The sequence below is a fragment of the Schistocerca serialis genome, chromosome 2 (genome assembly GCF_023864345.2).
Source record: "Schistocerca serialis cubense isolate TAMUIC-IGC-003099 chromosome 2, iqSchSeri2.2, whole genome shotgun sequence".
Lineage (NCBI taxonomy): Eukaryota > Metazoa > Arthropoda > Insecta > Orthoptera > Acrididae > Schistocerca > Schistocerca serialis.
Genome location: NC_064639.1, coordinates 1,077,229,727 through 1,077,255,081, shown reverse-complemented (window position 1 = coordinate 1,077,255,081; position 25,355 = coordinate 1,077,229,727). Strand labels below are relative to the sequence as shown.

At 43.3% G+C, this 25,355-nt stretch overlaps 1 protein-coding gene across 1 annotated transcript in view; it reads left to right on the top strand.

The window, feature by feature from the left end:
* The first annotated feature begins 2,369 nt into the window (after positions 1 to 2,369).
* The window catches only part of LOC126456632 (chaoptin-like), a 157,166-nt gene continuing 134,180 nt past the window's right edge, over positions 2,370 to 25,355 (top strand). Inside the window, exon 1 of the mRNA XM_050092376.1 lies at positions 2,370 to 2,592. Coding sequence (XP_049948333.1) covers positions 2,370 to 2,592 — 223 coding nt within the window. The remainder of the gene's footprint in view (positions 2,593 to 25,355) is intronic.

Genomic DNA, 25,355 nt, shown 5'->3' with positions numbered 1-25,355 from the left:
CTCACGGGCAAACCCAAAACTCCATACGTCGCCGTTCCTACGTTCCACCTATATTCGTACGCACGTTATACAATTATCGTACAGGTGAGGACGTTGCCCGGTATCAGCGAATAAATACGGTATTACAGTGCCTGTGTTGTTACGAAGAACGATGCATTCATGCATACGTTCCAGTTCCTCAACCACTTTTGTTACACTTACTCCGTAACAGTTCACACCAACCAACATCTTTTGGCTTGAAGTTTGATGGCTCTGAGCACTATGGGACTTAACAGCTATGGTCATCAGTCCCCTAGAACTTAGAACTACTTAAACCTAACTAACCTAAGGACAGCACACAACACCCAGTCATCACGAGGCAGAGAAAATCCCTGACGCCGCCGGGAATCGAACCCGGGAACCCGGTTGAAGTTTGATGTGGCGTACTGTTATATTACTAACGCCTTGGATTTTCTGAAAATGTTTGAATTTTAAATATGGAGATCTGTCGTGTAGTTGGTACTTTTAAAGTTACGTAGAGCGAGACTGAAGTCATCTATCTATCCACACGGGTGACGTAACTGAAAAAATCAGTTGTCACTCATGTTTATTAGTAAATATCGAAACCGGTAGCATTTCAAAGCAGCAGGCGTCGGTACAACATGATTACCGACAAATAAGTTACCTGAAAGCTGTGATGTAGCAACCACCAAAAATGTTTTAAATATTGCACTAGGGAAGCAAAAACGTTTTTCAATTACTCTGCATCAATTTTACATCATTTAAATAGGCATGCAGTAAGCGTCTGTGTCCGACGGCCATTTTCTGAAACTGATATTGGCGAGTGCCTACGTCCCCCTATGGTTGAGCTAGGCCCATTCAATAATCTACTCCTAGAAAAGGAGAATTCTATTTCGCCTGATGTTTATAGAATCTAACAGGTGCAGTAGCAGTTGCATTTGATTTTCAGTTAAAAACTTAACTCCGAACAGACTTCAGAAGGCTCAACAGTACCTACCGACCACCGTGTCGTCATCAGACAATGGGCGTCACGGGATGCGGATATAGAGGGGTACGTGGTCAGGCTACCGCTCTAACGGATATTGCCAGTTTTCGTGACCGGAGGAGCTACTTCTCATTTCAGGAGCTCTTCAATTTTTCCTTACAAGGGCTGAGTGCACCGCACTAACCAAAAGCGCCGGCAGAACCGGACGCTCACCCATGCAAGTGCTAGCCAATCCCGACAGCGCTTAACTTTGGTGATCAGACTGGAACCTGCTTACCTCTGCCGCAAGGTCATTGGCTGATTTTTCAATTTATCACTGGTAACACTATTTTTCTTTGAAATTACTGTGGGACACGTAATTAGAAATTAGGTAGTTATTTTTAACATCATTTTTCTGTTACCCAAGGTTTCTTCGCCGTTGCTATTTTGTATCATTGTCTTTTCAACTTCTTTTATTGCCCTTTTTAGAAATGTTCATTCCTCTTCAAGCGAACTGTCTACTATGATATTCATTATCACATTATGTACAGAGCTAGGGAACATCAAACGCAATTCATAATATTTCTTCAGGACTTCCATGTCCCATTTCTTTCCACATCGATTTCACAGGTTTCTTTTAAACTTCAGTCTAACGTTCGTTATTACTAACTCAGTCCAGTATCTGATTTCGGAATCTCTTTCTGACTATGAGGTGATCCCGCTGGGATCTTTCCGTGACTCCAGGCCATTTGCTACTGTACCTCCACCTCTAGAAATTTCTGAACAGTCTATTCGCTGTTAGTAACTGAAATTTTTTGCAAGGTGCAGTTTTCTGTCTCTCTGCATGTTTCTCCTATTCTTTTCTCTACTGTGTTCTAATCTCACTGTACATACTGGAATACCAGCTCAGTGCCCTCAGACACTCTCTCTCCACTTTCACCTTCGGCTTGTGGTGTCGGCCACTATGGGCTGCTCATACCTGTAAGACGAACATATAAAGTAGTGTGGTCAATATAACACGACCCCTTTTCACTTTCCACCCTTATATCCGGGACTCTGTCAATGCCTGAATTCCATCCTCGGGAACAGACATATGGACTATCTCAAGCAGCGGAGACAGGAATTCCTAGCAGCGCCACAGGCACAAGCTATTGGTCACTTAGGCCCCACAACCGCCACAGTTCTGGGCAGTAACCACAGTCCCACTGAAGATTGCCTACGCAACGTATAGCTGTTGACATTAGCGACCAATTTCTCTCTTATCTTCATACAACAAACGTGGTCCATAACTAATTCTGGGATAGCGTTATTAGCCAATATAAAGTCAAAAACGAGTAAATGCGAGGTGAGTAAACGATCAAGAGAACTTGTATAGAGTAATGTAGTCGGACGACGCTGCTCGCAGATGTGGCCGCCATGGCTGCGGTGGTCGCTGCTGTTGGCAACCCTGGTGCCGTCGGGTGCGGAGCAGGTGGCGCCGTGCGGCTTCAACACGATGTGCTCGTGCAAGGACGGCGGCGGGGGCGCGGCCGGTGGCCCGGGCGCGCGCGTCACCACCCTGCCCGCCGACGCCGCCCGCCCGCTGCGTGACGTCACCTGCCTCGGGGTGCCCTTCTCGCGTCTGCCACGTGAGTTGCCGCCTTACTTTACTTCACGTCTTAAACGAATACTAAGTTGATTAAAAAATAAATAAAGAACTATACTGGCTCTAATTTTAAAAAAAGGTCACCATGGTTCAATAAACTTTTGTTCCGTCTGTATAGTACTATACTGAAGGCGTCGGCCTGAATCTTCGTTCGATTCTTCCTTATTGCTCGGAACGATATAGAAAGGTCAGTCTAGAACCACTGACGGCCGCCAAGCGACCACTGACGTGTGCTGTGAAACGTCTCTGTGAAATCGTTTCATAAGACGCCTGTCGAATTCGGTACAACTTATTCACTTTACTACCTTATTTTAGCTCAATTCCTGAACTCTTCCAGAAAGACTGAGCACTCAAATAAGGCCTCTTAAATATTATATGTGTGTTTTAATGTGGGGTCTCGGTTTTGTCTTGTTTGATTCTCCTTCGAAGGAGAGCAACTTAGGTTTCCAGTACCTGAAGAGAGAGGTTTACCCATTTTAGTCGAAGGCTATTTTTGTGTGTGCGGTTGGTGACGGAGGGCTACCCCTCTGATAGCTTCCGCTGCACGGGGAACTAGGTAGTCTCGAAAGAGAAGGGGGCACTCTTCGGTGAACGCTTGGTGAGTACGTATCGTTGCTCCTAAGATGGGTTTCAGGTGATAGGAATCATGTTGAGTTAGAACTCCGTTATGTTTAACTATTGAAATACTTACGAACCTCAGCTTAATTGAAGCATGTAGAGCGAGTTATTTTTCCGAATGTGTCATAATTGTTGTTGTTGTTGTGGTCTTCAGTACTGAGACTGGTCTGATGCAGCTCTCCATGCTACCCTATCCTGTGCAAGCTTCTTCATCTCCCAGTACTTACTGCAACCCATATCCTTCTGAATCTGCTTAGTGTATTCATCTCTTGGTCTCCCTCTACGATTTTTACCCTCCACGCTGCCCTCCAATGCTAAATTTGTGATCCCTTGATGCCTCAGAACATGTCCTACTAACAGGTCCCTTCTTTTTGTCAAGTTGTGCCACAAACTCCTCTTCTCCCCAATTCTATTCCATACTTCATCATTAGTTATGTGATCTACCCATCTAATCTTCAGCATTCTTCTGTAGCACCACATTTCTAAAGCTTCTATTCTCTTCCTGTCCAAACTATTTACCGTCCATGTTTCACTTCCATACATGGCTACAATCCATACAAATACTTTCAGAAACGGCCTCCTGACACTTAAATCTATACTCGATGTTAACAAATTTCTCTTCTTCAGAAACGCTTTCCTAGCCATTACCTGTCTACAATGTATATCCTCCCTACTTCGACCATCATCAGTTATTTAGCTCCCCAAATATCAAAACTCCTTTACTACTTTAAGTGTCTCATCCCCTAATCTAATTCCCTCAGCATCACGCAAGTTAACTCGACTGCATTCCATTATCCTCATTTTGCTTTTTTTGATGTTCATCTTATATCCTCCTTTCAAGACACTGTCCATTCTGTTCAACTGCTCTTCCAAGTCCTTTGCTGTCTCTGATATAATTACAATGTCATCGGCGAACCTCAAAGTTTTTATTTCTTCTCCATGGATTTTAATACCTATTCCGAATTTTTCTTTTGTTTCCTTTACTGCTTGCTCAATATACAGATTGAATAACATCGGGGAGAGGCTACAACCCTGTCTCACTCTCTTCCCAACCACTGCTTCCCTTTCATGCCCCTAGACTCTTATAACTGCAATTTCCTTTCCGTACAAATTGTAAATAGCCTTTCGCTCCCTGTATTTTACCCCTGCCTCCTTTATAGTTTGAAAGAGTGTATTCCAGTCAACATTGTCAAAAACTTTCTCTAAGTCTACGAATGCTAGAAACGTAGGTTTGCCTTTCCTTAATGTTTCATCTAAGATAAGTCGTAAGGTCAGTATTGCCTCACGTGTTCCAATATTTCTACGGAATCCAAACTGATCTTCCCCGAGGTCTGCTTCTACCAATTTTTCCATTCGTCTGTAAAGAATTCGCGTTAGTATTTTGCAGCTGTGACATATCATAATTATATTGCTTTAAATAGGCGATTTTTGGGTGTTTGAGTTAAAAGCGTGGAAGTTACTTTGTTCATTTTGAACAACGATGAAGTAGAATTTCAAACGGTAAGTCTGATTAGGAAAAGCTGCTTTGGATCACTTCAACCGTGCGTGAGTGTAATACTGTTTCGAAGTGAGTATGATTTTTAATCTTATATTTTGTGGAAGTTGCTTTTGTCTTTGTGTGTCGATTTTGTGCCACGTGCTTGGTAATCAATGACCCTTCTGGTCCACCACGGCACAGCAATAGGTTTTATTTTAACAGTTTGCTTGTTTAATGAGCTATAATTTCTGCAAGAATATCTGTTCTTTCGTGCGCTTCCTGCAAAGCAGCACAACAGTTCGATTCGGAATGCACCACGTGCTCTAGTTCGGCCGTTTTAAAGCAGCATACGCAGTTAGTATGTTGAATAATTATCGCGCAACCTCGTTCATTGGTTAAACCTCTGTCCAGAATAGTGCATGCATAGAATTGTAATGCGAATCTCACTGAGATCTTTTTATGGCATGAACGCAAAGAGATGATAGTACCACTGTCTCCCACCCCCTTTTTCTGTGTTTCTTCTTGCTGTAGTTAAATTGTGGTCTGTTGCATTCTCATGTAGTTCTTACTTAAATGTTTCTAGTCAGGCACCAGTTATGTGTAGTTAGGATGTGCTACCAAATACTTAGATACAATAAATAATCTACGTGAAAGATAAATTCAGTGGTGTTGATCATACCCACTTACTCCGATTTCCAATCCTGAATTAATCAAGTTGCTTCATGCACGATATGGAGTGCTAATCATCTGGCTACTTAAAGAAATTTGCATACTTGTAATTGAATTATTAAAGTAATTAAATTAATAATTTTCCACCTCCGTTTATTTCTGAATGGTTAGGAAGGGCTTGGGCTGGTGGTGACCCTGAATTTATGAATTTTTATCATTATTTGTGTGAGCGAAGCAGCTAGAAATGCGAGACAATGTATATGGCTCTATGAGAAACGTCGTAAAGATAGTAATACGTTACAGCTGTTGCCAAAATGTGATTGCTCGTTATTGTATAGGAGCACGTCATGTTGTCAGAGACGATTCGACTGTTCTTGCAACTTTTTAAGTGTGTGCAATCACTCTCAGAGTACTGTGCTTCAGTAGTTTCATACTTGTTGGTGCTCGTTTAGCTTCGCTGGAAGTTCATTCTAGTATGGTTTCACTGTATGTATCAGAAATCTACATCTGCATAGAATGGTTGCAAGGCACCTAACAGTGTGTGACTGAGGGAAGTTTGTGTAAAAGTGCCATTTCTCCCTTTTCTTGTTCCAGTTACGAATGGTTCGCTGGAAGAAATACTGCTGGTCAACCAAGGCGTGGGTTCGAATATCTGATTTTATTTTCATGGCCTCTTCGCGAGAGACACGCAGGTGGGAACCAAGATCTTGGTTGGCTCTTCCAGGGACGTACGCTGTCGGAACTTTAACAATAAACCGCACTGGGACGCAGAACACTCCGTAATTTGTGCATACAGTACAACATTCCAAATGTATCACCGCGGGGAACAATACAATAAAAATAAAGACAACCTCAAGCCTATTACAACAGTCGTCTCAAAAGTGAAACAATTTCTATCTTTTGAGGAATAGTGTGAAATTCCAGCATATTGTGCCTTCTCAGATTAAATACCTGCGAATATCATTTCAAATAAGACATAAGGGGTATTACCCTTACGACCTGTTGCAAATACATATCCCGGGGATTGTCGCCAGATAATATTGTTCAATATACATATGAAGATGGTATCTGTTCTTTCAGATATGTCCGAAAGAACAGTTGCCATCTTAATGCCCACCGGCCATTTTACCATCTTCTTCCGTGCGGATGCACAAACAGTGCCCGAACTCTTACAGGAGTCGGCGGTAAAGCAGCGAGTAATGAATGATGGGCAGGGGCACTCCGAATATAGTGCGGGACAATACGTTGCGAATTCGGGTCTCACGGGAGGCGTGCCAGAGATAAATCCCTGCAGTCGCACAATCCTCTGTGTCGTCGGTGGCTCAGATGGGTAGAGCGTCTGCCATTAAGCAGGAGATTCCGGGTTCGAGTCCCGGTCGGGGCATACATTTTCAACTGTCCCCGTTGACTTATATGAATGCCTGTATGCAGCTAAAGGTATTCATTTCACTGTAATATTATTCAAGTCCGACAACATTTCTTTGACACAACTCTTCGAGGTCTTTAGATGATGGTTGTTGCTGTGTAAAACTGCTGGAGGAAGCACCTAGTAATACTCGGGCAACGGTGTCGAAATTTCTTGGGATAAGGAAAGGGAATTGTCATGCACGGGGAGGCAGTCTCAGCAGGTTAAAGTAGCGCTGATAGCACTGCCTGTTAAAAGCTGAAGACAAGCCTTGCGCGTGTGCACAGTGGGCAATGAGTGTACTGCTTTGGTTAAAAGCTGAATTAACTCCCTACGTTTTGCTCCGTAGCGTCAGAAATCGAAGGTTCTTGTTCCTCCCGTTTCCGTTTAATGGAGGTTTGTGCTGGATTCAAGACAATGCTTAGATGATACGACGCGTACCTGTTGATAAGATTGTCAGCCATACGGATTTGTAGGGCATCATTAAAAGAGGAATTCCAGAACGATGACGCTGGGGATAAAATATTTTTCATACAACATGTGATGCACTGTGTTCAGGCAGTACCTCAATACCAAGGCTTTTTCATTTAGCAGTCTTCTCCTCTGAATGCATGCCACTCCATTCCGGCCTGGTGGCAATTAACAAACAGATCGTGAGTAGATTCATGCACCCTTGAAGGAACTTTTGAGGAGATAGTTTATTTGTATTTTGGGTATCAACAATATTATTTTAAAACTAAATCTACATGTAAAGACCACAAGTTTACGTCGAGTACCTCTATCATTATCACCATTCTTCTTCATATTTCATTCACACAGGATGCGCGGAAAACCACTCTTGTTAACCTCATGTAAGATCAAATGTTAGTAGTTTCACTATCGAGGACATTTCGTGAAATATTTGCTTAGCTCTTCTTCAAACGAGTTCTTTGTGAATGTTATCAGTAATCCGGTATTCAAGCATATGCCCCTAGAGTTCAGTAAGTATGTCCGCGACAATTCCTCAACGACCAGACCGAGACATTCACTACTGGTCATTAAAATTTCTACACCAAGAAGAAATGCAGATGATAAACGGGTATTCATTGGACGAATATATTATACTAGAACTGACATGTGATTACATTTTCACGCAATTTGGGTGCATAGAGCCTGAGAAATCAGTACCCATAACAACATCATCTGGCCGTAATAACGGCCTTGATACGCCTGGGCATTGAGTCCAACAGAGCTTGGATGACGTGAACAGATACAGCTGCCCATACACCTTCAACACGATACCACAGTTCATCAAGAGTAGTGACTGGCGTATTGTGACGAGCCAGTTGCTTGGGCACCATTAACTAGACGTTTTCAATTGGTGAGAGATCTGGAGAATGTGTTGGCCAGGGCAGCAGTCGAACATTTTCTTTATCCAGAAAGGCCCTTACAGGACCTGCAACATGCGGTCGTGCATCATCCTGCTGAGATGTAGGGTTTCACTGGGATCGAATGAAGGGTAGACCCACGGGTCGTAACACATCTGAAATGAAACGTCCACTGTTCAAAGTGCCGTCAATGCGAACGAGAGGTGCCTGAGACGTGTAACCAATGGCACCCCATACCATCACGCCGCCAGTATGGCGATGACGAATACTCGCTACCAATGTGCGTTCACCGCGATGTCGCCAAACACGGAAGCGCCCATCATGATGCTGTAAACAGAACCTGGATTCATCCGAAAAAATGACGTTTTGCCATTGGAGCACTCAGGTTTCGTCGTTGAGTAGACCATCGCAGGCGCTCTTGTCTGTGATGCAGCGTCAAGGGTAACCGCAGCCATGCTCTGCGAGCAGGTAGTCCATGCCGCTGCAAACGTCGTCGAACTGTTCGTGCACATGGTTGTTGTCTTGCAATCACCCCTATCTGTTGACTCAGGGATCGAGACGTGGCTGCATGATCCGTTACAGCCATGGGGATAAGATGCCTGTCATCTCGACTCCTTGTGGGATCCAGCACGGCGTTCCATATTACCGCCCTGAACCCACCGATTCCATATCCTGCTAAGTCATTGGGTCTCGACCAACGCGAGCAGCAATGTCGCGATACCATAAACCTCAATCGCAATAGGCTCCATCAGACCTTTATCAAAGTCGGAAGCGTGATGGTACGCATTTCTCCTCCTTACACGAGGCATCTCAACAACGTTTCACCAGGCAACGCCGGTCAACTGCTGTTTGTGTATGAGAAATCGGTTGGAAACTTTCCTCATGTCAACACGTTGTAGGTGTCGCCACCGGCGCCAACCTTGTGCGAATGCTCAGAAAAACTAATCATTTGCATATCACAGCATCTTATTCCTGTCGGTTAAATTTCGCATCTGTAGCACGTCATCTTCGTGATGCAGCAATTTTAATGGCCAGTAGTGTAACATGCAACCTTTCTCAGAATATTCTCTAACTTCACTATCGAGTCACTTTATGAGATTCCGAGACTGAGGTCCAGTATTCGAGAATAGGTCGGACGAATGCTTTTGATCTGCCATGGATATATTACCTTGTTTGGAATTTAATTACAATTGGCACAATGCATTTCCTTACTTTCAGAGCCCATATTAAGGGGCCAGATTTGAGTATATTGTAAAAAGTCCTCTTGATGTAAAAACGCCATTTACGTATGGCAGAGTATACGAAGAATTATCGTTCATTCTCAATATGCGAGTATTCGCTATGGGTCAAGTTGTGGTCCACAGCAAGTACGTCCCGTATCTCACGTAAATATTTGTAGCAGACTCCTAGCAAACATTATAACCTACGTGGAACAAGTTACTATCTTCTATGGAATTCATCGTTGGTTCTCAAAACTTCGATCGTATGAAAATCAACCCGCAGTCTTTACACATTATAACCCCAGTGCCGTGATTAACAGGAAACCTGGTAGATCTGGTGTTTATAGACGTCTAGAAACTTTGTATTCGTTACCGCATAAGTATCATCTGAAGAATAACTATTTCTGTGTGGTATCTAGCCAGTTTTTTGACTGGAACGAGAAACTTCTGACTGACAGGGCGAAGCAATATATTCGGCTGCACAGTCATCTACATACTCTGAAGTAATATCTGAAAGGCCCCACAGGAGACTAATACGATCGTTTCTGTTAGTCTTAAATATTTATAATTTAGCCCGTAGTGTCAATTGCAGACTCATATTATTACCAGATTTTGAAATTCCATAAAAGGAAGTTACATCCGTTAACAATTTCGATAACTTCCCGTCAGAAGTCGAGAAAATGTTTACTTGCTGCAAAGACTGGCAACTACATCTAGATGTGAAGAAATGTAAAGTTATGATCTTCACAAAGTGTAACCATCTTTTATCATTTGGCCGCATGATCAGTGAGTCACAACTAGAGTCAGTTATTACATATACGTATTTGGAAGCAGCAATATGTTGCGAAATGCAGTAGAACAATCATGTAGGCTCAGCTGAAGGTAAAGCACAAGGTACATTACGAATCATTAGCGGAATCTGATGAGGTTTTTCGCTCTGCAGCGGAGAGCTCGCTGTTTCGATAGCTACTGGGAGGGTAAAACTGGGTGCGGAGCGGCCATACGAACCCGAAACCTTGATTTTCATGGGCAGTGCTCTTACCGGGTATCCACTGTTATGACACTGGGCAGCGGCAAATTATCTGCAAGAGATTGTACACAGAATACTTGTGAAAACCATACTTCAATAGTGCCTAGTTTGGACTAGCAGGGATCATCGAATTTCTACAAAGCTTCGTAATGGTCACTGGCGTGTTTGGTTGACACGTGACTTTAAAATAAAGATTGAATTAAAAAAAACTCTTGGCTGGAAGAAATTCGAAGGAGTGTGCAGTAGATCTCGAAAGAATTTCATAACAGAAATTAAAGAACCGTCGTTTTCGGGTAAAAGCTTCGAATAATTTGCGCCCTTCTACGTATCTGTTTCGTACACATAAAATTAGGCAAATAACACTCCTCACAGAGCCCTAAGGACAGTATTCGTTCTACGCTCCATAAGTGTCTTATACGGGACCAATGCTTCATACATCCTCCATTAAAATGTATCCTCTGCCATGCTGATGAAGGTGCACATGTAGAAGTCTGGACCAAAATTTTATTTTGTCTTAACTTGAAGTGGCTCTCCTATCTACTGCGAGTGTTCTTCATTAAGCACAGGTGAAATTTCAGATCGCATGCGTTTTCAAATGTACTCGAGTTCATACACGAATAGTGATACTTGCAAACTGTGAAATGGCGCAGAATTGACAACGTAAGGAAAGTGAACAAGAGTGCACGAGTAAATGGATAAGAGTGTATCAATAATTCCTTTTGTGTAGCCGAAAAGCTAAAAATTATTTGCTGTTGTGAGAAAAACAACTTCTTTACATTAGAAACTAGGTAATCGTATTCCAGTGGTTTGCAACAAATCCTCTCTTCAGATCTGCATTCCCCAACTCGATAATGGTTCAAATGACTCTGAGCACTATTGGACTTAACTTCTGAGGTCATGAGTCCCCTAGAACTTAGAACTACTTAAACCTAACTAACTTAAGGACATCACACACATCCATGCCCGCAGCAGGATTCGAACCTGCGACCGTAGCGGTCGCGCAGTTCCAGACTGTAGCATGTAGAACCGCTCGGCCACCCCGTCCGGCGAACTCGATAATGCTCAAGCGACTTCTTTCACTGTAAATATTTTCCCAGGTGGCACGTATCAGTGCAAAAGAGGGCAGCAACTGGCGTAGAAATTTACATATTTGGATTACATTTACCAAATACGAGCTGTCCATAGTTATGGGTCATACTTTTCTTCTCTTTCCTCAGACGAAAGTGAATTCAGATTAATAATGGAATACAATAAGAGTACCTCATTATCAACGCAGACCGATTATAGTGGAGCTTCGTATCTGACTGTTGATCATGGAAATAGCCTCTATTAAAATGAACACGGATTTCGCAAACAGAGATCCTGCAAAACTCAGCGCGCTATGTTCCTCCATGAGACCGACTGCACCATAGACAACGGTGCTCAGGTTGGTGCCCTGTTCCTTGACTTCAAGAAGGCATTTAACATCGTGCAGAACTACCGTTTAATACAAAAAGTACGAGCTTACCGAGTATCGGAGCAGATTTTTTTACGATTCAAGATTTCCTTGAAGATAGAACTCAACACGTTGCTCTTAACGGAAAAAATCGACAGTTATAGAGATAACTTTCGGAGTACTCCAAGGAAGTGTGATAGGACCGTTATTGTCTACTATGCACATACATGATCTAGTAGAAAGCGTCCGATGCTATTTAAGGCTGTTCGCAAATGATGCAGCTGTCTGTAAGAAAGTGAGAACGTTAGGAGATAGTAACGATTTGTAGAATGACTTCCAGAGAATTAATGAATGGTGCAGGCCCTGACAGTTTGCACTAAACGTAAATAAATGTAACATATTGCGGATATGTAGCAAAAGAATCCACTACTGGACAGCTACACTATTGATGACAAACCGCTGGAAACAGTATCTACCTTAAAATATGTAAGAGTAACTATCCAGAGCGACCTTAAGTGGAAAAGCTCCACAAAACAAATAATGGGAAAAGCAGATTCCCGTCTCGGACTCCTAGGAAAAATCATAAAGAAATATAACTCATCCACGAACTAAGTGCCGTAAAAGGCGCTTGTTCTACCGATTCTTATTGTTCATCTCTACCAGGTAGAAGAGATAGAGAAAATCCGACGAAGAGCAGTGCGTTTCGTCACGGGATCGTTTAGCTGGTGCGAGAGCGTTACGGAGACCCTCAACAAACTCCACTGGCAGATCTTATAAAAAAGGCGCTGTACATCACGGAGAGATTTACTATTGAAATGTCGAGGGAGCACTTTACGGGAAGAGTCGGCCAAGATAGTACTTCCCCCCCCCCCCCCCCCCACATACGTCTTGCGTAATGAGAAAATTCGAGAGATTAGAGTCAACAGAGAGGGTTAGCGACAATCATTATTCTCACGAGCTATCGCGAGCGCACAGGGTTGGAGGGTTCAGTTAGTGGTACAAGAAGTACCCTCCACCACACACCATTAGGTCGCTTGCGGATTGTGATGTAGATGTCTAACTTATTCGGAGGAGAGATCTTCAATCGTCTATACTGGCAAGAGTTTTCCCTTGGTGGTAGGTACAGAAAGGAGGCCATTCTGCTTTGTGTAGAGATATAAAGAAGTACATGAAGCAGAGGTAGCCAGTAGGATTTTAAACAAGATAGTGACGGCTGGAAAAGCGACATGCCAAGAACATGCCGCTCCAGTAACGCCATCCTGTGAGGTTCCAGACAGGGGTAGTTTGGTATGAAGTACCTCCTGCGTCTGATAGTGTAGTTTATTCAACTTAATAGAGTTTTGGAAGATAGTTAATATGATACCAGTTTTAACCAGTGTGAGTGTGCAAAGAACTAAGTTATTGAGGAAATAAGTACTGCTCACTTTTGCTGACCTCCAAAATAATATTTTATTTCTCATGCATGTTGTTCAAAACTAGTCGTCTGTTAGAATAAAACTTTGTGCACATATTTGTGTAAAAGACTCCAACATTTCTATCACTATTGTAGGCGTCCGTCAGGATAACGATCTTCACTACTACTCCATTTCAATATAAATCTACACGGCGAGGCAAATAAAAGAGGCCTGGATGAGTGGATACAACTGGACGTGAATCTATGCACGTAGCCAAATTCCGCGATGCGCATACACTTCCTTCCAGTCGGATGGAGTAACTGTCCATACTGCCCGCCGAATCATGGAGCACATTTACACAGTGTTTACGCCTGACAGAGCTATTAGCAGAGGTCATCCTCGTCGCTGCCCTAGCTGACCACCCAGGTCACCTATTTTGTCAGTATGCGAGACCTCAAGCCCAACGTGTATCGCAACAACACTCATAATCTTGAAGAACTGGAGTACAACATTTCGGATGAAATTACAGCAATTTCAGCACTTCAATTTCGATCCGCCTTCAGCAACTTGTTGACGACGGCCCAAAAGTACCTAGAGATGAAAGATGGTCACTTTCAACACCTGCTATAATCAGATTAGTATTGTGCTTCGTTTGCTCTGCTGCGTTTCTTTGTACCCTCAAATTCTGTTCTCCCGGATACTTTGATTTGCTCCACCCTGTACATGTATGTTCTACTACGTCCCAATGTTCCTTTAATATATAAGGGACGATGGAGAGAGCAAATGTATGAAACTACTTTTATGGCTCATGACGAATATGGGAGCTTGAATTAAAATTAATGTAGAGTCTCAGGAGGTGATTAATTGCAGGAAATAGATATAAGGATTTCGTACAAATAAATTAGTGAAAATGCATGCTTTCCATGACTGTGCTATTACTGAATATAATTTCCCACGAATACATGTTATGCTTAGACGTGTTGTTCAGTCACACTAGAGAGCATAGAGTTCAATGGTGCCATATTCATATCAAGAACGAGGTTAGATGGCATTCGACAAGGAACTTGGATGTGGTTCAGATGCCCCAGGGATGTGACGAGGAAGGAAAGCTAACAGTTAGCACCAGTATAAAAACCAAATGTTGCACCTCTTTTTCAGAGTTAATGAAACGTGGGAGCCTTTTACACACGAGTTGAACACGGAGGAAGACAGCAGCATTTTAGAATGTCATCTTTAAGTTTTAGTAGTTGTTAAAGATCACGACGTACAGAGTACGTGTCAGGCCTAGGTGTCTGAAATACGGGAAAGAACAGCATTAAAACAGCGAATGGTTTGTGTGAGCATGGATCCAGAGATGCATGATAAGATAGTGATAGAATGTGCACGGTGACATTGTTTGCTGGATTAGAATATGGGTCAATAATTACACCTGGAACAAAAGAACACACAGCTCCCATTGCAATACTGCTTGAAGTACCTCTAAGGTACGATTTCATTGCATCGAGGTGTGACGTTCGTTACCCATGGTCAGCAAAGCGTGATTTGCCACAAACAATGGTGATACGAGTTAAAACAAAGATACGCCGATCATAGAATCCTGCCCGCCACCCCAATCCTACTACCCCCCTTGCTCTTCGTGATAAATAGTTTTTCGTGTCTTATTTCCTTTAAGAATTTATCCAACAACTGACGACATCATTTCAATTTCGCCTTCGATGCAAACGGAGGTAATCATATTTGTCATCCTTTAGTTCATACAACCGTATTTCATAAATTAATAGTAGAAATAATTATAAAGAGTTTAATCTCACTGGCATTAATTGAATTTACCTGTTGCATATTCAACTGGTTTAAATGACACGGTCCGGGAAAGTTATCATTTATAAATGAGGTATTTCAAAGTTATAGCAGAGAGATAAATGGTTCTGCTTGCCAGTGCTGCGTTGCCCACTTCAACAGTACAAAAACGAATCGTTGTTGTTAACATAAACATAACACATGAACTAATTACAGTCTTCTTTTTCTGTGATATATTCATAAAAATATGCAACATTCCTTGCACAGAAGACAATTTCTTCTAAAATAACCACACCAAGCTGCTGAAAGTTATTCTTCTATTACTCTGCTACTACTGTAGTTTCGATCTAACCGAAGTTCCAGACTTAATGGTGTTACGCTATATCCTTGGACTAGCACTTCATACAGCGATAAGAAGTAGTAGATTTCTTTCCGAAATTATGGACATGTGGAATTAACCACAATAATATTTAACATTTGTTTTGTTAGAAAATGACCGGTAAGTTCGAAAGTAGTTGCAGAGTAATAAAATAGATCTTTGAACAGAGTGGTGTAGTTATTTCACAAGAAACTTTCCTTCGTGTAATCCAGCATGTAAGATACTTGGCTTAATATCATTAAAAATGTTACATGGAAAGAAAATGGTTCAAATGGCTCTGAGCACTATGAGACTTAACTTCTGAGGTCATCAGTCCCCTAGAAGTTAGAACTACTTAAACCTAACTAACCTAAGGACATCACACACATCCATGCCCGAGGCAGGATTCGAACCTGCGACTGTAGCGGTCGCACGGTTCCCGACTGTAGCGCCTAGAACCTTTCGGCCACTCCGGCCGGCTACATGGAAAGAGTGAGATCCAGTATATAGCGCGTATTCTATGGATTCCAGTTAAGTTCTAAACTTCTTAGGTATTATCGAGTGGCTGTACAAGAAAAAATTGCTTCTGACAGTTAGAAATGCATGACGAGTGTTTTTTGTCAACTTACAAAATTTCTGTCTAACTTTACTAACATTGCAACAGAGAAAATCAGTGAAACCTAGTGTATTGTTACCTCGAAGTTTGAAATAGCTAAAATTAATGAATAAAAATGTCTAGCGATTTAATGGTAAAATTTATCGCTCTCATACTGATTTCAACCAAGCATTGCCGTGCATTTGGCGTCAACGGCAGTATCCACTTTACATCTTTTTTGTCTGGTGGTAGAATTACCGGGTAAATACGAAACTTTATCATTTCACCCGTTAATTTTTACAGTTCACAAAACAATCATTGTCTAGTGACAGAATGAATCAGAGAGAAAACTGAACAAATTGGTAGCGTTCACGAACCTTCAGCCCATTTTCGAGTACAACGACATTACCTCTCACGCTATTATACGGACAGGAGAGTTGAAGGTGGATATATTATATGAATAACGAAAGGAAGACTACGGAACAAGAATCCAGGAACGCTGATAAGGCTACAAATATTTATGAAACGTGCACCATGAAATAAAGTAGTGCAAAATAAAGTAGTAAAGTGCCTATGTTTAGACGATCAGAAACACGTGCGTCTTGCATACTGATACTTTCCTCAAATGACGCGACGCACTGCTCCACGGATTTCATGAGAAAGGCTTCCGGCGCATCCGGATTAATTGTCTACTGTGCCACACAATCCAGTCAGGCTAAATAAGGCTCGCTAGCCTCGCACTGACCTTCTCTCATCGCCACGGCCAATAGTTAAAAGCCCTGTCGCTACGTAACTACTTTCAGCTAAGACTGCTAAATCCGAATACTGGACTATAAAGATTCACCACAGCTAAGAGTTAATGAATCACCTTCAACTCTCTATTTGCAAAGTTTCTGTTGATGATTACTCTAGTAACCCGAAAGGGACATAGTTCAATGTCAACAGGGAAAAGAATGATTAAAAAAATCATTCTCGGTTTTGCACACAAAACAAACAGTGTAATTTATTGACCACAATTAAGACTAGCAAGTATGTCTCCTTCACTAAGCCCGTAAAGTACTGCTAGCTACTGGCTCCACCTTTCCCCCAAACTGTTGACTCACCAAAGAAGTCCACACTCATTACACCACAACATTCACAGAGAACAGCAGGAAAATAACTAAGTGTCAGGCGACGCCTGTGGAAGGGAACGCACCTTACAATACTTTGTCCCATGAAATGAAACTCTTCTGATTACGGAGGAACACTCCTTTGAGACCTTCTAAATGATAACTACGTTATAAACTATGCCCCAGAGGCATCACGAGTTGCCATCTCAGCCGCTTGCTATAGCTCCAGAAAATAGTTTAAAGAATAATCTTTGCACCTCAGTACACCCTGTGAGCCAGCCATCGCGAAGTTGTAGAGGGTTCGACGGACATGGGTAGAAAACATTACCATATTTGTAAAGGAACTGAATACCTATGGGGTCACGGCCAGCAGTGTAACTATTATGTAACGGTGAGGCCATTGACGGAAGGCAGTCATTTACCACTTGGCAATGGCCGTGGAGAGCTCGGTCGAAAGCTCGTGCAACTTTAACCACCTGACGCAGCTAAAAACCAAAAATATTTTATTTAGACCTTTCGGAGAGTCAGAAAATGGTTGGAAAAAGCAGGCACTGTCGTTGGACGTTGACCTGCTCCTGCTGTAAAGTGTATCCCCCTGGCAGGATATTAAGCACCATTTCTACAATGGGCGTGTTGGGTAAATTTCTTCCCTTCTAAAACCAACGGATTAGAAGGATTACGGAAAATCCAGTCCTCTTCAGGTAGAACCCATTCCCAGACCGTCAGTAACTGCCGGCCGGAGTGGCCGAGCGGTTCTAGGTGCTTCAGTATGGAACCGCGCGACCGCTACGGTCGCAGCTTCGAATCCTGCCTCGGGCATGGATGTGTGTGATGTCTTTAGGTTAGTTAGGTTTACGTAGTTCTAAGTTCTAGGGGACTGATGACCACAGCAGTTAAGTCCCATAGTGCTCAGAGCCATTTGAACCATTTTGAAGCCCAGCAACTGCGTGGACCGACTACCATAGCATAACAGGGCTACAACATCTGAGCGCCTTGGAAATGCCCTGATACAATCCTTTCAGTTGACTCGATTTTGGCGACTTAAAAAAAAAAAATGGTTCAAATGGCTCTGAGCACTATGGGACTTAACTTCTGAGGTCATCAGTCCCCTAGAACGTAGAACTAGTTAAACCTAACTAACCTAAGGACATCACAAACATCCATGCCCTAGGCAGGATTCGAACCTGCGACCGTAGCGGTCCCTCGTTTCCAGACTGTAGCGCCTAGAACCGCACGGCCACTCCGGCCGGCCGACTTTCTTGTATGGTGTTTCGAGTGAAGTAATTTGTGCTCGTGGGTTTGATGACTGATGTGTAGTGTTTGTGTTCTTGACGATTGTAAGAGATAGGGAGAGGATGAAATCCGCTATTGGCATACAGCCTACTGCTGTGCAAAAGAACTTAGGATAGCTCCAAGCCTATGATCATACCTGTCATAACGGAAACGCTATTAAGCCTCAGTATATCGACTTTCGCTATATATACATTAGTTCTCCCTTGTGGAATATATTTTTAGTTTATGTGGAGGATCTTTTCGACTGACGGAAAATGTATCAGAATAACATTGGCTCCCTTAAACTAATACCTTATACTGGGATGTTACAGAAATACTGGTTCATAAAATACTTGTTTAAGACAGCAGCATCAAGAAAGTTTCTAATGTCACTAAAGAGATGAAATTACCTGAAATCAAGACTCAGCGAGATTCCTTCGCATAAAGTACTTCAATTCCAGTTAAAAACACCTCGTATTTTGTCTGTTACATTGCAAGTGTACTGTAATACCTCCACTGTTTTTTCGACGTTACTGCAGAAGCCAGCAGCACCAACTGAAGCAACCATAGGCAGCTACGGGCGCTAAGGCGTCGACATGCCGGCTGCACCAATAGAGCTGTTATGCTTCGCAAGCCTGACTAGTTCCGCAATCTCGTCAGGCCACTGGTAAGACGAAGCTCTCACTGGACGAGCCAAGCTGTTTCTGCATCGGTGGGCCACGCGTTTTGTTTCAAAGTGACAGGAGGCAGCATGTCGGCGCAGCAAGTTGGCCGCTAGCCGCAGGTTCAGCAAAGGTATCAGCCCTCCGCCAGGCGCCACTACACGAGAGGGCTGTACTAGGCCTCAGAGAAATATGGGACACCTGCGAAATGTTCCAGCCTCTACCACTGCACCATTCTCTAGCACCAGATTCGCCTTCGTGTACTTGGGGCCTCTCCTCTGGCGAGCGACCTCGAGGCTCGCTCCAGTAGCAGCCAGACTCCTGACATGAAGTGTAGCAGATTGGGATCGGGACAGTATAATCACTCAGCATCCTGTGCTGGTATGGGCCCCCTGGTACCACACGCCGCCAATTTCATAGGTGGAGTTCGACACTGGAGTCTGGCTGGCATCAGCTACAAGTGCTCTGACGTCACAGGCACCGTCCGGGGGCAGCCATGGAGAGTGCCGCTGGGCGAGCTCCTGGTGACACCATTCCTCGGTGTAGATATCCATGGCCATTGGGCATCAACTGCCGTTGCCGCTGACCATATGCCATCCTCAGAATGTGTCGAGAGCGGCCGTGAACGCCGCGCTGTAAAGTAGCGCTACAAGTGCGGTCTGACGAGTTTCAATAAAATATTTGACTTGTGATGTTCTTTCTCTGAGCTGTCATCAGCCTGCACACTCCCGCTACTCACCGCCGCATCCCACCCCTGCCCAAAAGTGACTCTTCATTCCAAGTGCACTTCAGTAACAGAACTTTAAAAACTTCTGCAGATTAATAAGATGTGACCGCAACACTCGTAAATGCAGGATGTAACGCGTATAGATTCAGATATTTCTATTGCTGACCGAGGACGGTGTAGCGAAAACGCTTTATCAATCTCTTACATCACTTGCTCGCTAATAAGTATAGCTGCACTACTGCCATTAAAATTGCTACACCACGAAGATGACGTGCTACAGACGCGAAATTTAACCGACAGGAAGAAGATGGCTCAAAAATGGCTCTGAGCACAATAGGACTTAACACCTGAGGTCATCAGCCCCTACAACTTAGAACTACTTAAACCTAACTAAACTAAGGACACCACACACATCCATGCCCGAGGCAGGATTCGAAACTGCGACCGTAGCGGTCGCGCTGTTCCAGACTGAAGCGCCTAGAACCGCTCGGCCACACCGGCCGGCTGGAAGAAGACACTGTGATATGCAAATGATTAGCTTTTCAAAGCATTCACACAAGGTTGGCGACACCTACAACGTGCTGACATGAGGAAAGTTTCCAACCGATTTTTCATACACAAACAGCAGTTGACCGGCGTTGCCTGGTGAAACGTTGTAGTCATGCCTCATGTAAGGAGGAGGAATGCGTAACATCACGTTTGCGACTTTGATAAAGGTCGGATTGTAGCCGATTGCGATTGCAGTTTATCGTATCGCGACATTGCTGCTCGCGTAGGTCGAGATCCAATGACTGTTAGCAGAATATGGAATCGGTGGGTTCAGGAGGGTAATACGGAACGCCGTGCTGGATCCCAACGGCCTCGTATCACTAGCAGTCGAGATGACAGGCATCTTATCCGCATGGATGTAACGGATCGTGCAGCCACGTCTCGATCGCTGAGTCAATAGATGGGGACGTTTGCAAGACAACAACGATCTGCACGAACAGTTCGACGACGTTTGCAGCAGCATGCACTATCAGCTCGGAGACCAAGGCTGCGGTAACCCTTGACGCTGCATCACAGAGAGGAGCGCCTGCGATGCTGTACTCAACGCCGAACCTGGGTGCATGAATGGCAAAACGTCATTTTTTCGGATGAATCCAGGTTCTGTTTACAGCATCATGATGGTCACATCCGTGTTTGGCGACATTGCGGTGAACGAACTTTGGACGCGTGTATTCGTCATCGCCATACTGGCGTATCACCCGGCGTGATGGTATGGGGTGCCATTGTTACACGTCTCGGTCACCTCTTGTTCGCATTGACGGTACTGTGAATAGTGGACACTACATTTGAGATATGTTACGGCCCGTTGCTCTACCCTTCATTAGATCCCTGCGAAACCCTACATTTCAGCAGGATGATGCACGACCGCATGTTGCAGGTCCTGTAAGGGCCTTTCTGGATACAGAAAATGTTCGACTGCTGCCCTGGCCAGAACATTCTCCAGATCTCTCACCAATTGAAAACGTCTGGTCAATGGTGCCCGAGCAACTGGCTCGTCACAATACGCCAGTCACTACTCTTGATGAACTGTGGTACCGTGTTGAAGCTGCATGGGCAGCTGTACCTGTACGCTCCATCCGAGCTCTGTTTGACTCCATGCCCAGGCGTATCAAGGCCGTTATTACGGCCAGAGGTGGTTGTTCTCGGTATTGATTTCTCAGGATCTATGCACCCAAATTGCATGAAAATCTAATCACATGTCAGTTCTAGTATAATATATTTGTCCATTGAATACTTACTTATCATCTGCATTTGTTCTTGGTGTAGCAATTTTAGTGGCCAGTAGTGTATTACAAACCACCTATCTTTATGTTGGGTAGTACCTCCAAGTACATGTGGCAAAAGCAAGTCATTAACAAGAGCCTGGACAGAGGCTCATATGTTGCGGTGTGGGTGCGTGAATGCAAATGTGTCAAAATGGTTCAAATTGCTCTGAGCACTGTGGGACTTAACTTCTGAGGTCATCAGTCCCCTAGAACTTAGAACTACTTAAACCTAACTAACCTAAGGACATCATACACATCCATGCCTGAGGCAGGATTCGAACCTGCGACCGTAGCGGTCGCGCGGTTCCAGACTGTAGCGCCTAGAACCGCAAATGTGTCGTCTACACTGACAGGAGTAGTCCATCTACAAGGGGAGGCCCCGGCGTTGAGATTATTTACTTACTTCAAACTTTGTGCGCCTTCAGTAGGCCATTAAAACAACATAATGTGTAAGTAGTAAGGTATACTACTCTGGTAATTCCGAAAAAATCGCGAACGAATTTTACACCCCTCTGTTACGTGCACAGATGTATTTGTGCGAAAGTGCCTAATAGTTCATTGTGATCGAACGTTTAGCGTTCGCACATTGCTTGTCGGGTCGTGTTGGAGACAGTGTTTCGAATCCGAGTACCGTCTACTTCCTTGATCTGCTTTTTCATCACTAGTTACATTATTTAATTTATATGACGTTTGAGAGATAATATTATGATAAGAAACAGATGTATTTTCATGAAAATGAGTTTATGTTTTCCATGTCTATACGACAAATACCATCCTGCAACCTGTGGTGTGCTGAGCACATCCGACGTGTATTTCTATATTACTCTCGTGGTCTGGGAAATTGTGACTTATTATATTGCGGATTGTGAATAACATCATTATTTATCGAAGTCTGACTTAGACTTTCCGAGCATGCCCCTCGTCCTTTAAAAATTTAATTTCAATTAGTAAAGCGTTTAATAACACATGTAATTCACTACAACTTCCTGAATATGTACGTGGTTTTTTTTTTATTATATTACCTCTCAAATGTTGTTATTTAAATAATGTGACCAGAATTGAAAAATTAATCGGTAGGGGTATTCGAACCGCCTCCTCGTCCACGACCTGTTTACAATGCTCAGACGCTAACCGCATTTTTCTCCCCAGATCTCAAATGGTTCAAAGGGCTCCGAGAGCTTTGGGACTTAATATCTGAGGCCATCAGTCCCCTAGAATTAGAACTACTTAAACCTAACTAACCTAAGAACAGCACACACGTCCACACCCGAGGCCGAATTGGAACCTGCGAACGTAGCAGCAGTGCGGTTCCGGACTAAAGCGCCTAGAACCGCTCAGCCACAACGACCAGCGCCACATCTCATTTTGTTCATAATTGATCGTTGCAACTGCTCGGGGTGGACGTCCCATGACACCTGTTCAAGTTCGTCGTTGATTCGTTGACTCATTTTATTTTCTTACAGATGGCAGCTAACCCTCTAACCGAATACGGTGACCTACCGTGCCAGCTACTTCCCTAAGACGGATGTCTTTGCACAGATACATAAGTTGCGTAACAGAGGCGTAAAATTTCTCTTGCGGTTTTCTCGGAATTGCCAGAATAGTGCCCCATACTAATTGCACGTTACGTTGCGTTAATGGCCCACTAATGGTGAACAATGTTAGAAGTAAATCCGTGATACCAATGTTGTGGCCTTTCCCAGTTAGCGGTGCAGTTGTGACCATGCAGAAAACATCAGCTCGTAAGGTTTGAGATGTGCTTATCTTTATTTTGTCATACTGATTCATTTGCACTAAACTGCACGTTCTTGGTGATGTAGTGTCACAGTGAGCGATTAAACCTTAATTTCTTCAATTACTGGTAGTTTAGCCTGGTGGTCTTGTGGTAATTTGCATGCTTCGAAGCCGAAAGGTCATCGGATAGAATCCTGTAGGACCACGGCTTGCCTAGCAATCATCTCTCAATGATATGAAGATGCACCTCAAACGACATGCGGTTCGAATTACAGGTTAAACTGTAGGTCCTCTTGCCTTCGCTGGATAACTGGGATAGGTTAAGGGACACGCGTATCGCCAAAGTGGTGTCCAATGGAAAGATTTGCTCCAGGCCGTCAAGCCACACGAAATTATTATTGGCTGCTGGCTTCGCAGTCGTCTTGTACATTACAATACATTTCCGCGCTATTCTGGCAGCAGTAGTGCAATGATCACGTGATTCCGTACAGGCCTCGCAAGCGAATACTTTTCATTATAATTCACGAAGCCTTCTGTTTCACGTAATTCCCACTGGCTCTTTACTCCATGTAGCTGCAGCCATTCGGCTGGCTTTATATAGTCCTGACAGTCTTCGTGTTCTTCTGTCATAAAAATAGGCGTTTGGGTCGGCGAACACAGCCGCAGTTTCTTGAGTAGCGAGCATCGTTTCTTTCACTTGTTCCACATAAAATGAAGGGATATTCCTACACATCTCCTCCATTTGATATACTCAGATTCATAACAACTTCCATTCCTTAAATTATTGTTTTGTTCTGGGTTCTTCCGTGATGTACTTCGGTTGCTCTCCCGCTTCACGAAAATAGAGGAGCCACGCTTTGTCTTTCTTCATATCTCGACATTTTTCTCCTGTCGTTAGTCATTCGATTTCCCTGTGGCAGAAACTTTGCGTTACATCTCTGAACTGATATACCGTTTTCAGACATTTTCTTCTCCTTACAATATCGCCTCTCGCGATTCTTTTGACATCCCGCCCCGCAGAATCTGTTATTGCCTTTCATATTACTCCCAACATCATTTTTATTCCATTTTGCAGTGAATCAGCCCAAAGGTCGGAGTACTTCTTATAGAATCGCATACGTTATTCATGTGATGTACTGTTTGGAAAAAACGAAACCTGTCTCGAAAAAGTGAAGAAATGGCTTTTCAATCCACTGATGAGTGTTTTCTGATGCTCGCCTTTCTGTGAGTTCACTCACCCGGACCAGCAAAACCAGGCATTTCTCATAAAACGGAAAACTAAGGTCACAAATCTTCCGTTACCACTTTATTCAGTAGAGATCTGCCACAAGTGAACCAACGAAATAATTTAGGGAATATTTACATCATCGACAAAAGAAAATATCTATTCGAAATGTCATATTGAAAATATTTTGGCATGACGGTCTTTTGATTCTTGGTTTTTTCGTAAAACACGTAAAATTGGGACAGACTCTTCTGTTAAAGCTATCTATCGTCTGAGCAATATTTTCAGTTTCTCGACTTCCTTTGGAATAATTTTCCGTGGTCTCTTTGTGCCCTAATATCATTTTCAGTGAAACAGCAGAGAACTTGTCGGTGTATTTTCGTTGTTCTCACTTTCAGCTGTATACAATTTCCTTGTTGTGCACTTGAGTTTCCAACGTTGTTTTCTCTTCCAATGTGTAACAGATTGAATATAAATTTTTTCTGTCGTTGTCAAATCACTGTTGGCAGCAGCGTATGCAGGCCGAGATGCGAATATTGTAAGGTCAAATGACGGTCCTTATCTGTGACTGAATACGAGATTAATTTTACAATGGTACCGACCAGTTGACTAAAACATTACTAGTTCGAAAAATCCCCAAATGGCATTCATTATGCGTATTTAATATTCTACTACTAAGCTGACGTGTAAAGTAATACTCGATAAATTTTTACGGCCATATGCGGAGTACCTGTTACAAAACGACAAAATGAAGATTGGGTGTCTGATGGTACGCCATGCCCGAAGAAGGTTCGTATTTGAAGCGCAAGTTGATTATATCAAAGAATGACTTCAGACA